The sequence below is a fragment of the Paramisgurnus dabryanus genome, chromosome 13, assembly GCF_030506205.2.
Source record: "Paramisgurnus dabryanus chromosome 13, PD_genome_1.1, whole genome shotgun sequence".
Taxonomy (NCBI): domain Eukaryota; kingdom Metazoa; phylum Chordata; class Actinopteri; order Cypriniformes; family Cobitidae; genus Paramisgurnus; species Paramisgurnus dabryanus.
In genome coordinates this window covers 30,047,944-30,064,240 of record NC_133349.1, presented here as the reverse complement: position 1 = coordinate 30,064,240, position 16,297 = coordinate 30,047,944, and the positions used below count along the sequence as shown (strand labels likewise).

General features: G+C 38.7%; 1 protein-coding gene and 1 pseudogene across 1 annotated transcript in view; both read left to right on the top strand.

Annotated features, from left to right (window-relative positions):
* Positions 1-8,530: 8,530 nt before the first annotated feature.
* LOC135728474 (5S ribosomal RNA) lies at positions 8,531-8,653 on the top strand (annotated as a pseudogene).
* A 1,765-nt stretch (positions 8,654-10,418) lies between these two features.
* Positions 10,419-16,297, top strand: part of rprd2b (regulation of nuclear pre-mRNA domain containing 2b) — a 29,754-nt gene continuing 23,875 nt past the window's right edge. The window contains exon 1 of the mRNA XM_065246336.2: positions 10,419-10,678. Coding sequence (XP_065102408.1) covers positions 10,477-10,678 — 202 coding nt within the window. The 5' untranslated portion in view covers positions 10,419-10,476. The remainder of the gene's footprint in view (positions 10,679-16,297) is intronic.

Sequence of the window (16,297 nt, the reverse complement as noted above, 5' to 3'; positions counted from 1 at the left end):
CTCCCCTGCCTTTGAAAACATCTGCTCTGCAGGTACAGAAGTAGCAACAATTCCCACGTACTTTACAGCAAGTTTGCTTAAGCCTGGGAAGGTTTGATGATGCTCTTGCCACCAAACAAGTGGATCATTTTCTCTGGGAATCAGTTTTTCCTCTGAGTAACGGTGCATCTAAAATATTATGTCTGTGGTAGCTGACTGGTGATCTTTGAAAGACGCAACTTGCATGTCAAAATCTGCCCATAACCCTACTTTTGTTGTAGCTGAGTCTGGGGCAAGTGCTGGACTCTGGGAGCTAGGCACTGAAGCAGAGCTAGAAGTAGGTGCAAATGCAGAGCTTGGAGTTGGAGTGGACTCTACTGTCTGGTAAACTTCCTTCAACTCAGAGGACAATTGTTTTTTCATTCCCTCAGCATTGTTTTTGTCTTGAAATACAAGCTGTTTAAACCTAGCATCCAGAAATGTACTAGCAGCTAGAGAGTAATTGGTCTCAATTCCTGCAAATTAGTGATGCAACAATACACTTAGTTCACGGTTCAATACATATTTCGGTTCTTGTCCACGGTTTTCGGTTCGGTTTCGGTTCTGATGCCTTGACCTATTAAAGTGTTTTTTTTATTATGCTATGCTTAGGTAACAGGAACAGTGAGATGTTTAGAAGAAAAAATTATGGTTTTAATTGCAGTTCTCTTTATTTTATGTAAATGCAAAAATCATCTTACATATTTCTAGTGTACTGATACAATAATATAAGATATAATTAAATAAAGACATATAAAAATGATATCCTATTCAAACTGGGGAACATGTTAATTCATTACATTACATAAATTGGCCATTTTATATACCTGTACTTAGTAAATTAAACTTTACATTGTAAATGAAGGCTATACCTTACTGCACTACTGTTAAGTCCAACATCATGCTGTCTGTGTAGAAACCAAAAATGCGTTCCTCAATCAACATTACTGGTGGGATTTATTTTAGCATCAAGCGCATTCTCTTCTTGAGTTGAACTTTTTCAACTTGCGCGGAAGACGTGTTTGAGGCAAATAACGCGTGTTTGCATCAATAACAAGCCCAATTTGCGTCATTCCCATTGCCCCACGCGAATTTAAATCTGTACATTGATGTTGTATGTAATCTACACGCGCAAATAATTAATCCACACCTCAGATTTAAAAGACATTCGTGCTGCTTCTTTTTGTTGTCGTACTTGTGTTGGGTGTGTGTGCACGCGAATGAAATCTGACACCAGCATTGCAAGCAGAGTTCAAGCAGAGCGCAGCTAGCGCACAGTGACTGGATATCAACTTGCTGTGGCGTTTATAAGCGTGCAGATCACGAGGATGCGCACATTAACAAAGGTGCAGGGAATATAAAACTGACAGATTTGGATGGATAAACCGAAAAACCGCAATTCACATGCGCGTATTGCACCGTGGGGGTCGAACCGAACGGTTCAATAATGTATTGAGAATTGTGGCATCCCTACTGCAAATCTACGCTGGCATTGCTGTGCCGGCTGTGTGGCAACAGAGCTGCCCTGATGCTTACAGGCTCTTTAAAAGAGACACGAGAGGAATCACTTCAGTGACTGAAACATGTTTTTCTGATGATACCTCCCTTGTCACTTCCTCAAAGGGCCTCAGTTCATCAACAGTTTGAGTAATGAGTGATTATTCGCCCACATTAATGCACAATTCACTCCTGCCTAGAAGACAGAGGACTGTGGTCACAGCCTAATGTTGTTCATGCAGCCTGTCCAGCATGTAGAACAATGAAATCCAGCGGGTTTCTACCGACTGGATCAACTTGTGTTTTGCTATTTTCATCTGCTTTTGAACAGCCCTAAGCTTCTCTGTGGCCTTAGTGCTATGGTGAAAAAAATGACACAATTGCGCTGCATTTTACCAGGATCTGCACCACTTCAGGGACAGCTTTTAGACTAAATTCAGAGTGTGGGCAAAACAAGGATAATGCCTCCACCCAGCCTTGTGTACTGCAGCCACCATATTTGCCCCGTTGTTTGTCAGAACTGCCATCATTTTATCAGTTAGGCCCATCAGGAGGATGCTGTCCATGGAAAATTGCTGTTTCAAAAACAAAATCTTTAGTTTGCCAATTCTCAATTACATGACATGTTACAGTCAAGTACACCTCTGTGGACGCTGAAGTCCACATATCAGTGGTAAGTACAACATTTGGAGCATTTTGCAAAGTTGCTCTCACTTTGTCTTTGCACTCATCAAACATTTTAACAAGATATGCTTCAGTCATTTTCTTTCTGCTAGGGAGTTTTGTCTTGGGTCAAGAGCTTTTACAAATGCCTGGAATCCCTAATATTCTACTACAGAAATGGGCTGGAGGTCCCTCACAATCATATCTCCCAGGCTCCTTGTGAGTGCTGCTGCTCTTGGAGAATTATCTACAAACACAGATACACAGGCCAAACTGACTGATAGAGCCACACTGCACTGTATGCTATAGATAGATAGATAGATAGATAGATAGATAGATAGATAGATAGATAGATAGATAGATAGATAGATAGATAGATAGATAGATAGATAGATAGATAGATAGATAGAGTACATGCCAAAAGTTTGGACACACTCACTTGTTCTTTATTTATAAATTTTTCCATATAACATAATAATAATAATAAACTCATCCAAACTATGGCGTAACACAAATGCACCTTTGGAAATTATGTTAACAACTCCTCCCTCCGACACGAAGAACAGTCCTCGTCACCATCAGCGCTGCCAGTGATTGGCTTACGTGGGCTTGAGCTTCTCTTGATGGCAGATGTGAATGTCTGACTCATCGCTAAAACTAGGATATGTTCCAACAGCTTTCAAACTGGCAGTTATTAGACCCCTCAATGAAAAACAGCACCTCGAACAGGAAGAGCTTAAAAATTTTAGACAATCTCAAATCTCCCTTTTCTTTCTAAAATAGTAGAAAAAGTAGTGGCAAGCCAATTATGAACATTCTTAGTGAATACTAGTAAGTATGAAAAGTTCCTAACAGGATTCAGGTCCCACCATAGTACAGATATAGCACTGCTTAGAGTTATAAATGACCATCTACTTTTTTAAGTAGTTTGTCTGTAAATCTGTCATTTTACTTTAACTTAAGTATGTTTTATTTAAAGGTGACATAGAATGATTGAACAGAGTATTTATCCTTGTTCTGTGATGTGACATGTAGACAAAAAAATGTTTTTGTTTGGGTCTGTAATGCCTTAGAAGCTTCCTAAAAACCTCTCTCAGATAGCTCTATTAGGGTGGGGGATTTTAAACAAGTGGTTTTGCGCCTATTTGGCTCCCCCTACTGGCTTAACTTGCAATCTCATTACTGATTGGCTGACTTTGCTGCCACTCAAAAAATGTAGCCAATTATTTTAAAGTGGAGGGGCAGTTAGATGCCTGTGATGTCATAAGCATCAGTTTTTCAGATTGGGCCGTTTTCTGGCTGACATTTCTAAAAGAGGAATTTCTATGAGACTGAGATGTTTAGCATGTCTAGCACATTTTGTATGTTTGTGAATGTAGGTAGACTACCATTATTCAACAAAGACCAGGTAAAAATGGTTTTTCATTCTCTGTCCCCTTTAAAGTATTGTACTTCAATACAACTTAAATCATATCCATTACTTAGTAAAAAAAAAATGCAAGCTGAAAAAGGCGCACCACATATGATTGATTGATGTGCGAGGGAACATGTCATTTTTAAGCGACCATTTTCCTTCAAAACCAATACTAAAACCACGCATCTCCCACATAGAACATGGTACTGCCAGGACCTGGTCACAAAGACTATATATAATTTAAGACATGAATCTGACAGGGTCCTGACACAGCCATGGCACTCATCTGATTATATGCTCATATAAACTATGTATATAAAGAGTTTGGTTCCAAAAGTAGTCAACTAAATGAATATAACATGGCAAAGATAAATGCACATTTATTTATTGATTCAATAGATTTATACCATTTTGAAAAAAAAATCTTTGAAAATTAAATTATGGATTTGAATTTTTTATGTTATTATAACCTAAAGATGCTATGTGAAAGTTTGTAACAGAAAATAGTGGTTTTCATCTTGTCACTTTATTGGTATAGAAAACAAATTTTTACCCAAATTAGTCTAAATGGATTTATTGCGTTTTGGAACCAAACTCTTCATAGATACATACAGGTGCTGGTCATATAAATAGAATATCATCAAAAAGTAGATTTATTTCAATAATTCCATTTAAAAGTGAAACTTGTATATAATAATTATTAGTTACACAGACTGATATTTCAAATATTTATTTCTTTTAATTTTGATGGCTATAACTGAAAACTAAGGAGAATTGATAAAGCAAAGATGAAATAGAAATAGATGAAGAATAAACCCTGATTGAATTGGCTGCTTTGCCCTGATCGAGTTAAGCCTGTAGGCTATTGGATCAACATTCATGCCTACACACCATTCAGAAAAAATTCTCCACTTTATGGAGTAATTAGCCAGAGTAGATGGAGCTCTGGAAATATTCAGTGTCTCGCGTACAGTTTCATCTAGCTGTTGAGGGACAGACTTTGCAGAGGCCATACCCATAATAGCTTAATTAGGTCTGGGAACCATGGTCTTCCCAGCCAACTTGAAGCAACTAGTAGAACTGTGCAATGCCTCTCCCTGATCCTCTGGAGAACTTGGCAAATCAGAGGAAAGGGGGGAAAGCATATAATAAGCCTGTCAGCAACTCTTGTGACAGAGCATCCAGGCCTGAACTCCGCTCTTTTACCGTGAGGGAGTACCATCCCTGACAATGGGTCGTCTCCCTGGAAGCAAAGAGATCTACATGAGCAGTCCCATAACGGGTACAAATTTGGGCTATTACCACTTTGTGCAACCGCCAGTCTTCTGGGGGAGGCCCTGTTCTGGACAAAATGTCGGCTGCTCCGTTTGTCACACCCGGGATGTGTACTGCTCTCAGTGAGGACAGCTGTGGCCATGACCATGTTAGCAGATTCATTGCTACCTTGAGACAGCGTAGAGAGTTCGTCCCTCCTTGGTGATTTATGTGGTAAACTACTGAAATACTGTCCATTCTCACTAGCACATGCTTGCGGTGAAAAAATGGTAACAGACCCTTGAGACCAAGACGAACAGCCCTCAGTTTGAGCACATTTATGTGTTCTGATGACCAAGGGAGATCCCATTTGCCCCTTACTGACCTGCAGGGACGTGCACAGACATTTTGAGGGGCAGGGGCTCAAGTGAAGTAAAGGGCACTTCTCATAATTATGTATATTTTTTTCTTTTTTTTTTTAAACAAAAGTATATATATTAACGCAATTCTGACTTCCTTTTTTAAAAAATTATTAAAAATGTTAATTAATTTTATCTTCCTCAAACTCACACAATTGTTTAATTTTCAAAAGATGTCTACAAAATAATCAGTTCACACAGACACCATGGACTCCTTAGTAGTCTAGGTTTATAGAGCAGCAAAGGAAGCCATTACACAATGTGCATGTTTTGAAAACATTAAATTACAAATTAATTACAAATGTGTTATAATGATAAAAACAAAGTTGGGACTGCTGAGTTAGCGCTACATGCCAATAAATGCTATATCATATGCTAACGTTTAGCTGATTAGTTGTTACTCAAAATGTATTTTTGTCTGATAAGGGCTCAAAATATAAGGTCTGTTTACTAAAGTGAAGTGAGTATTTGCCAATGTATGGTAACCCATACTTGGAATGTGGCCTCTGCATTTAACCCATCCAGTGAATAGTGAACACACGCACTGCAAGTCGTGAACACACAAACACCCGGAGCAGTGGGCAGCTATCCCTGCAGCGCCCGGGGAGCAATTAGGGTTAAGGTGCCTTGCTCAAGGGCACCACAGTCGCAACCCGCCGGTCGTGAGCCTCGAACTGGCAACGCTCGGGTTACAAGCCCGACACTCTAACCACTAGGCTACAACTGCCCCTAGCTTCTGGCATGAGCCTCAGAGCAGAGCTCAACATTATTATTCATGACCCTTTCAAATAGGGCAAAAATAGACCATTTAATTAAAAGGACAAATTCTAGGGTTGTAAATGGACATGTAAAAACGTTTCTGGATAATTTTTGCACTGAATAAAGCAACATACCTTCTATGTAATTGTCAAAGAACAATTTAACATATTATGACAACACATCCTATGGCACCTTTAATCTTAGGTTTCATATTTATGAGGGTTACACATGTCAGAAACAACAAATATAGATTAGGCCTATTTTATTTGTATTTTATATTTTACTTTTTTGTGATGTCAGTGAAAATTCAGATTGGGCAAGTAAAATACTGAACCATCAGATTTCTTCCCAATCTACTCCAGCACTTCAGTATAACACATTATACTTATTTAACAGCCATTACAAAAAATGCAAACAAAAAAGCTTACTACTGCAGTTAGCAATTGTTTTATTGTTTGTGCTTTATTATTTTCTGAGCAGTCTGTTTAAACTACATACACTACACTGTTACAAGTTTGCAACTCTTCAGGTTAATAATATGGGATTGCCATGGAAAACAATGTCCCTGAATCGTTATGTGTAACAACTTGTCCCATATTTTGTGCATAAAACTGTTAATATAAGAATGCTTTCTTCCTCACACACTTACCGGTAGCCTGCCTGCATAATCATGCACATGATCGCGTCTCGTTCAGGCTGAGCTTTGGCGCTTGAAGCGCGAATGATGCAGCACGAGTGTAGACAAACCAATCATAAAGCGCAGTAAGTTAGAGAGGCGGGACTAAGGAAAGGTAAAGCCAATCATATTAGCGATGTGAATTTTGGAGGCGGGACTCATCTGTTAACCGTTTGCGTGCCACAAATAGCGCTATTTTTCTATATAACAGTTTAAATCTCATTTAAATTATTCCTGAATGAATTCATGTTAAATTAAAATAAGCAACAAGTAAAAAACACAAGAAACAGACAGACATCAGTTGTTATATGAATAAAGATCTTTTTTTTTTAAAAGCACCCCAGAAAAAAAGGGCACTTTCTCTCCAGGAATAAAAAGGGCAGGTGCTCAAGCCCCCTTTGATGTCTATGTGTGCACACGTGCCTGCTGATCTGCCTTCCCAAACAGCTTCCCAGCCTGCCAGTGATGCATCTGTTGTTACCACTGATTTTCTGTGAGGAAGATTGCCCAGTGGGGTCACCAACAGCCTTATTCTTCTGTCCTTTTTGTATGAAGATGAAAAGAATTAAACCATCTTTGTATCAGGCGTGTCCTTGGTAGGCCTAAGGGAATCACCACTGATGCTGCTGCCAACTTTTGAACCCTGTGAGTGGTCACAAGCTTCCTGTCAGGAACTGTCAAGACGAGAACCCAAACGCGGGCACGATAGATAACAATAATTTATTAAATACAAAACAGAAAACAAAACCCACGATGGGGCAAACAACATGAAACAAGGCTTTTATACAAAAGACTAACTGGACTAGACTAAACTTGACATTTAACAGACACAAAACTAGACTAGGCATAGATAGATCACACAACTTACAGGTAGTAGGACAAACGCACGAGTGAAGAACATTAAACACAAGGACTCTTAAATAGGGAGAAAATAATTTACAAACACCTGAAACGAATCACAAGTAAGGGACCAGGGAAAAAGTGACGAGACCCGGGAAATGCGTGGTCAGAATAAATCAATACTAAAACCACACATCTCCCACATAAAACATGGTACTGCCAGGACCCTGTCACAAAAACTAGATATAATTCAAGACAAGATTCTGACAGGATCCTGACACTTCCCCTTCAGGAAGTTTTAGAGCACTCCATGCTTTCTGCTGCTGACCAACTTTGTGGAGATGCAGATTTATTTTTCAACAGGACTTGTCACATGCACACAGTGCCAAAGCTACCAGTACCTGGTTTAAGGACCATGGTATCCCTGTTCTTAATACCATGGTGTTCTTAATTGGCCAGCAAACTCACCTGACCATAACCCCATAGATTTTCTATTGTGAAGAGGAAGATGTGATTTGCCAGACCCAATAATGGAGAAGAGCTGAAGGCCACTTTCAGAGCAACCTGGGCTCTCATAAAAGAATACCCCTTTGAGTCTTGTCGCTCTTAATAATGATTTCTGAGTCAATTGCTCATATCGCCCCCTGGCGGTTCAATTAATAGTGCACCAGCAACCATGACAACTATAAACGCCTTGTCTGTTTGTTAAGACGTGCATGGATCAGAGGAGGCTTGCGTTACGGACCAAAGTGCGTGTATAAAAAAAGCTTTATCCACTAAGTTATCTATTGCATAGATGGGCTGAACACACTGGAAGTCGTAGAGGGGGAAGAGACGAAGTCTGTCCTACTGCCGTTAGGCATGACTGTTCATCTTAAAGAAATGTAATGAGTACATGAGGCTTGACTCGTCCCCCATACAGGGAGAGAGACGGCCAGGGCTTAGCTCGGTAGGCATTCTTAAAAGGGCACCAATTTGGCAGCAGCTTTTGCTTACAGCCATACCTCCCTGAGCATGCCAGTTCTCGATCTCGTCCGATCACGGAAACTAATAGGGTGGGCCTGGTTAGTACTTGGATGGGAGACCGCCTGGGAATACCAGGTGCTGTAAGCTTTTAGGTTTCCATGCTTCTTTATTTTTCGCCCAGGCTCACGTTTCACATTCCTCCTTTACGCCAATAATATTGGTGCATTTGCTTACATATATATATAATTTAAAGGGCCCTACTGAAAAATCCAGCTAAGACCAGCATAAGTTGGTAAGCTGGTTTTACCTGGTCTCCCAGCTTGGTTTTAGCTGGTATTGCTGGTGTAGCAAGCTGGTCTAGCTGTGTTTTGTCACTTTTTAAGGTGGTCAAGCTCTTCCAGCCTGACCAGCTCAATTCAGCTACTGCTACCTTAAACCAGCTAAAAACAGCTACCAGCATATGTTGCCCTGCAGAAAAAAAAACAATAAAACTATTAGAGAAAATTCTAATGGCTTCCATTAAAATACCAATAGGAACCATTAGCTTTTACCATTTAAACCACTACACTTTAGTGTGATGGGCCATATCCTATTAGAACCAATACATACCATTAGAGACCAACAAAGACCAATACACTGTAGTGTGTTTTGGGCCATATTCCATTAGAACCAATAAAATTCCCAATAAAACCAATAGAATTTCTCTGATGGTTTCTATTGGTTTTTTTTAGCAGGGTGGTCTTTGCTGGGGGACTTTTACTGCCATTAAACTTTCCAGAAAAGTGTTGCCAAAGCATCACAATAAACATTTGTCAAAATAATATGATCAATAATTAACATTAAGATATAAATTAACTATATGTTTAGTAAATCATGTATGTGTGTGCTTTTGTGTCCTAGTGCCCCCCCCAGACGAGAGCCACTTGTGATTTTGTCTGAGCTATTAATGAAATAGAAATAAGAATAAATATTTTGTTTGTATAATCTTGATATTTAATAGGAAGATTGAGTAACTTAAGGCTAAATAGTTTTAATCCATTTTAAACCATTAAAACCCATGTAGGCGCTCTCTCTCTCTTTCGCAGTAATCTCATTATTGCAGTACCCCTGTTTGCCGGTAGATGTCCCCCAAGCATAACCGTGCAACTCCGCCTATGGTTGTACTAGGAGTATTTTTAATTCTGAGAGTTCATATAAGCTTGTCCATGTGGCAGCTTATTTATTTTGTGAATGCCTTATTATTATTTATTATAGTATCAAATATATAAACAGAATATATGTTACATTTTATAAACATATACAAATCTGTCCCCAGAGTCATCCATGTGTTTTGCTTCTTTGTATCTTTTGAATATTCTGGTGATTGCATAAGACAAAGTATATAATTCCTTCTTTGTTTTACCTGATAATGAGTTTTTTCACTTAGTTTTAGAAAGTTGAACTCAAGACAGAAAGTACTATCTGAGAGAAATAAACTTTTAAATCTGTATTTGGCAATTCTTGCCTAGATTTGATATAAAGTATTTAATGAAAATGTACAGAGGTATATAGAATTTGTTTATTAAAATATTACAATATTGAGAAAAATAAAAAAGACAACGTAATTTACATAAGGACTTTAAACAAAAACATGGATTGAGCACAAAAGTGCTTTGGTATTTTTGGAAGATGAAAGAGCTTCTATGTATAGTTGGATTTAATTAAAAAAAATAGTTTTGATAAATATATTGCGATGAATATGAAACTTAGCTAGCAGTAAAAGATTAATTATATAATACTCATTTATATTGTTTTGTTTGTGATAAATAGAAACAAATACCTCTTTAAACAACAATGAAAAAAATCCAACAGTAATGGTTAATATATTTACAGAAATCGATCCCAAATAATTGTGTGTTGGGCGCCCTCTGCTGGTGCTGCCTGTGTGATTAAATCGTTCAGTGCGGAGCTGCTGTGAAGGTGAAGGAAAGATGGCGGCCGGACCCGGAGCGGCCAGCAGTGGTCACAGCGGTGGCCGCGGCTCTTCGGCCGCTTTGGAGTCATCGCTTGACCGCCGATTTCAAGGAGTAACCAACACGATGGAGTCCATACAGGGATTATCCTCGTGGTGCATCGAGAATAAGAAACATCACAGTCTCATAGTGCGCTACTGGATGAGGTGGCTGAAGAAATGTGAGTTGCTAATGTAGCTAAACAGCACGCACACACACAGTCTCGCATATCAGAATACACACCATGACTGAATGACAATGCATTTTTTGTTTCAAATAATTTTCTAAATGTTTGAGAAAGGGGCGGGTTTAACGGGTTTTTGTGTTTGGAGCGTGCACACTGAACTGTGTGTTGATTTTACAGTAAAGCTTAACGTTAGTGCAGGATCATGCAGGCCTGGGCATTTAAAACAAAGTTTAAGACAGCCAGTCAGAAAGTTTAAAATCATTGCACAAAAACAAATATGATCCATTTGGTAAAGTAAGTGAAGCATGAGCACGCATTGATAAACAGGTGGTGGTCAGTGCAGATTTGGGCTAGATATAGATAGTGACCTCTGAGTCTGTACTATGATGATTGTTTTGTTTTGTGCATTTCTGCTCTCGTGTGTTTGGGTTGATGCTGACAGCATGCACGATATTTGTCACTGTTTCAGGTCTGCTTGAACTTTATTCAGATGAAGCTATAAACATTTCCATACAGAAAAGCAAGAGTATAAGCTTACATTTTTCTGTATATTGCTTTAAAGGTTGCCTATCTTGTAAAATGTGCATACTGTGACCTAAACCTCTGTGCTTTATGAGGTCCTGTATGGGTGTTGTGTTCTTTGTGGTTCCTTAACGCTGAAGTCTCTGTTATTTTGGTCCGCTGATATACCTTCTTCTATTAAATTCATTCGCATATTTCACCTGTGTTTTAATTACATGTTTAGCAGAAGACTGCTTGCTTTATAGTAATTATCTTGAATAAATCATAATCGTTTTCATTTTTAAATGATCAATCACTTTGGTGTCATGGATATATTCCATTTGCCAGACACTTTTATCCAAAACAGCTTAAAGTGTACTGAATATATTAACTTGTATTAGTGTATTAGTTGTGTGGGAATCAGATTCATGGCATTGGTGTTTTCAGTTGAGCTATGTTAAAGGAACAGTATGTAGGATTGTGGCCAAAACTGGTATTGCAATCACAAACTTGTGGCTAAAACTGGTACTGCAATCACACAACTGGTGGCCAATACACAACATGACAACATAAACATCAGTTGAGGGCTGCAACTCTACTTTTTAAATGACAATATCCTGGCCAGACCACTGTTGTGAGTGATATAAGTATTTGAAATGAAAATGATTTCTTAATGTCTAGTGACATATCAGGGCCATTTTATGATTCATTGATATACATTTCTTACCGTTCCTTTAAGTTATGCAACTGTTTATATGTTCATTAGTTTCATTAATGATGATGTAGCAGCTGATGTGACGTCTAAACAAATATAAATTATTTGCTCAAAGAGGGCAATGCTCTGAGGTCCATCATGAACTCTTTTGTCACTGCTTTGCACATTTTGTCTCTTTTATCTGACACATTTAGGGGCCGTTTCCACACAGTGATTTCAACCGTAAATTTAGAAAACTGGTTTGGTTGTTTGTTTACATGTCAATGGCATTTTAGTGTCTAGAAAACTTTTGAAGATTTGTTTCAAAGTGCGGGTTTCTGATGCATGGTTCATGTTAGGGCTAGGCGATATGGGGTGTAAATTATATCTCTATATTTTGGTATATCTCGATGACTTTGCATGAAAAATACCCTCCCCAAAAAACTACTGCAAAACAAATGTCAAAAACCACAAGGTCTTTATTGTTGAAGTGCAAAGAGGTAGTTCACGTGGGAACAAAGTGCTTCTGCAACATAAAAAAAAAATATATACAGAAATTATACTTTAACTATAAAATAAGAAAATACATATTTTCTTATTTTTATTCAAAAATAAAAACAACTAAACTTCAGATTTTAAGTTTTTGGTAGACGTTGACAATTCTTAGTATTTTTTTCTGAAAACCCTCAGGAGATAAGGGTATTTATCCTGGAATAACATAGGTTTTAGGAGTAAATGGGTTAAATATGAGAGAAAACACTGTTGTTGTTACTAGGGATGGGCACGAGTACTCGATTGCTCGAGTACTCGAACGTGGCATCGATGATCGATCACGAAAACGATGATCATGTGGGTTTATTTATTTATTTATTGTGGATATTGCGGCATTTGGGTGTCTGGTTAGCGTTACAAGCGCTTGTGGTAGTAAAGACTGGGTCAGGAGATGCGTGTTTGACGTCGTGTCGAGCTACGCAGACTGACGTACGACATCAGTAGCATTACCATGCGTGATTCAAAAACAAACAGATAATTCCGCGTGACCGCGCATCAGCAACCCGCCGGTCCGCGTAATGCGCGGCAGCCCGCGAGCCCGCGACGCCGGTCACACCTCACATCACTGAGGCACTATGGTTTAAAAGGATGCCATGATTTTCGGAAATACAGTCAGTCAGGTGCAAAATGTACAGCGGGGTCAAAAGTTCAATGGGTTATCATCTCATATTTAAACATCAAATGTCAAGAGATAGACTTTACATCTTGACTGAGGTAAGAGGACGACACGACACAGCTAAATGCTAAAATGATAGCAAAACACTTAAAGCTGCTTAATGTTATGAAGCTTGAGCTTTGACTGGACGTGTTTAAAAGTGCGCTGTTTATGATGCACATCCACAAAGGGAGTTAAACTTTCTTTTTTTTTTTTAGATAACTTAGTTGAAAACGTAGTTGAAGTCTTGCATTTATGCAGATAGATGGACGTTGTACATTTATGTTGTATAAAGGCTTAAAATTATGCAGAGTGCGTCATATAGAAAGCGCTTCGGTTTGTGTTTGTTAACCCTTTAGTTTCATTCCATCACGCAGCTTTTCCTGTTAGAGGTTTCTGTTAAAAAACATTTAATTCATTAAAGTGCCCGTATTATGAAAAACTCACTTTTTCTGGGTTTTGGGGTGTTATTTTGTGTCTCTGATGCTCCCACACGCATACAAACTTGGAAAAAAATCCATCCATGCTGTTTTGAGTGAGATACAGGTTTCTGAATGTCCTCTGCCTTGAGTCTCAGATTGCGCGAGTTAAAACTCAGCTCCGTTGTGACGTAACAAAAAGTTTCGTCACATTCAGTTTGAATTTTCCCGCCCACCACCCCACTCGCAGGTCTCCACCCACCAGGTAGCTAGAGAGCATAGAGCAGTCACTTGAATGAGACCCTCTGTGATGTTATCATCTCTCACGGAAATAACAGCGCTATTTGGATATTATGGATTATACTCCCGCCTACTTTTAAAAACAAAGTTTTAACGCGTGATTATTGGAACCCGGAGTATCTTATATACAGTGTGTTACGACGCAAACAGTCCTCAGATTGTAGGCGATAAGACCTTCATGCAAAATCTGATGTAAACAACAGACTATGTATCTATATTTCACGGATTATACGCATTTGTGGAAAAAAATGGTAATTGGATGTATTTTATTGGACTTTCATGGATCATTCACACATCTGAAACAGACTGGATTCGATTCGCGATCGCGTTGTTTCATCGTTAAAGGTACGTTAAGTCACGTTATATTTTGTATGTTGTCATCTTCTGTCACAAAATACTACATTTATGATGCTAGAGCTAAAAGCTTTTTGCCAAACTAACCGAGACCGTACGCCCCGGCTTTTCTGACGAGGCGAGCCTCTAATAACTTTACGGTCCGCATAGATATATACACGGTCCGGACCTCCCGCTAGCTTCTAGCAATTAGCACGCGGTCCACAAGCAGTATACATCCCCCGCCGGGTCTTAATTTCTGTAATTTGCGAAAATAATGCGTTTGAAAATGTTTATAAAGGGAATATGTTAGTATTGTCCAGGGAAAACGAGTGTATTGTTCAGACTGCTACATCACAATTTACGCTGGAATCTTTGTGTGTCATGATGAGTTTGACACACCGAGACCGGGCCTTACCGCCCCGGCTTTTCTGACGATGCTAACCCCCGGAACGGTCCGGATCTCCCGCTAGCTTCTAGCAATTAGCACGCGGTCCACAAGCAGTATACATCCCCCGCCGGGTCTTAATTTCTGTAATTTGCGAAAATAATGCGTTTGAAAATGTTTTATAATGGGAATATGTTAGCATTGTCCAGGGAAAACGAGTTTATTGTTGTGACTGCTAACGTAACATCACAATTTACTCAGGAATCATTGTCATGAGTTTCTTTTCCTGTAGTGTACTTATTAGTGATACTTTTCTGCATGATTTGTCTGTTGGCAACATAAACCGTTAATAATAATAATAATATATAAAATAATAACACAGTATGGTCTGTACTGCTCACGATACCACTGAGCATGCGCACGGGCACATGACGTTAGTAGTGGGGCGTGATCAAAGGAGCAGCAGCTCATAAATATGTAAGACTAGCTCAAAACGGCACAATCTGAACTGCCCTGAAACAGAGGCCACTAGAGATGGGTAACAATCTTTTCCTACAAGCTATTTCGAGCAAACAACTTTTGAAACATGCTTGATGGAACTCATACACCTATTTAACTTGTGGAAAAGCAGTCATAAGATGGGCACTTTAAAAATCTAGTATGTGTTCATTGTTCTGTCATAGTTTCTTCAAAATTAAGTTTTATCTGAGTGTTTTTAATAAAAATATTTTCATTTTCACCATGACGTGTACGCCCCGCCCCTTTGATTGCCCCGCCCCCAGTTAATCGAGTACTCGTTCTTCAGACCTATGGATTAATCAAAATGAAAAAATGACATAAACCCACATCCCTAGTTTTTACACAGAAAACAACAGAACACGTGCGCTTGCACACCGCATCATAGGGAGAGAGAAAGCTCTCACATCAAGAAAACTTGTGTGTGTGTGTGTGTGCGTGCGTGCGTTTGTGTGTGAAGCACTACTGCTAACCTTTGTTCAAGATAAACTAGATCAGTAGTCTTCTCTGTCAGTAACATCCGGGACTGATGACATTTACGGGAAAAAGAAAGTATACGGAGAAACGGACATTAAAGCACTGCCACCTTTTCACTGTCACGAGAGAGAGATGCGCTGAGCGCTTGCAACAATGAATTTAAGCCGTTTTAAACAGTAAAATATACATGTTAATGGGAATCATGGAAGATCTATTCGTGGTGGCTAGGGCTGTGTATCGCCAACAATTCCCCGATACGATACGTATCCCGATACAAGGGTCCCGATACGATGCGCATTACGATACTAGACTATTTTGATTTACAAAATTCAGAATTTAGTAACATTAATATTATTATTTGTTTATTGTACATTGAATAAGCAGTGTTGTAACAGTTGTGTTTTTGCCATTCATTTATTAGCTATTAGAAATATTTAAAATCCCAGAGTTAGTACTTAACTTATGTTTTTTTTAAAAGCAGTTTTACAAAGATGGCGCCTTACTCTTGTCTCTCATTATTCTACATCTATGAATATATATCTATAAACATGCAGTCAGACTTAATACTATTTAATAGAAATCAGATTATTAATGTGACAGTTCTCTAGACAGAATTTAATATAAACATTATATCGATATATACGCAGGGAACTACACTAACCTTTTCCACTGGTGGCACTTGCGCTACCAACTTTTTCAGTTACTGGCGCAAAATATGATTTGGTCGCACATATTTTTTTCAAGTTATATTAAGGCGCTCTGGATAATAATGAACAAT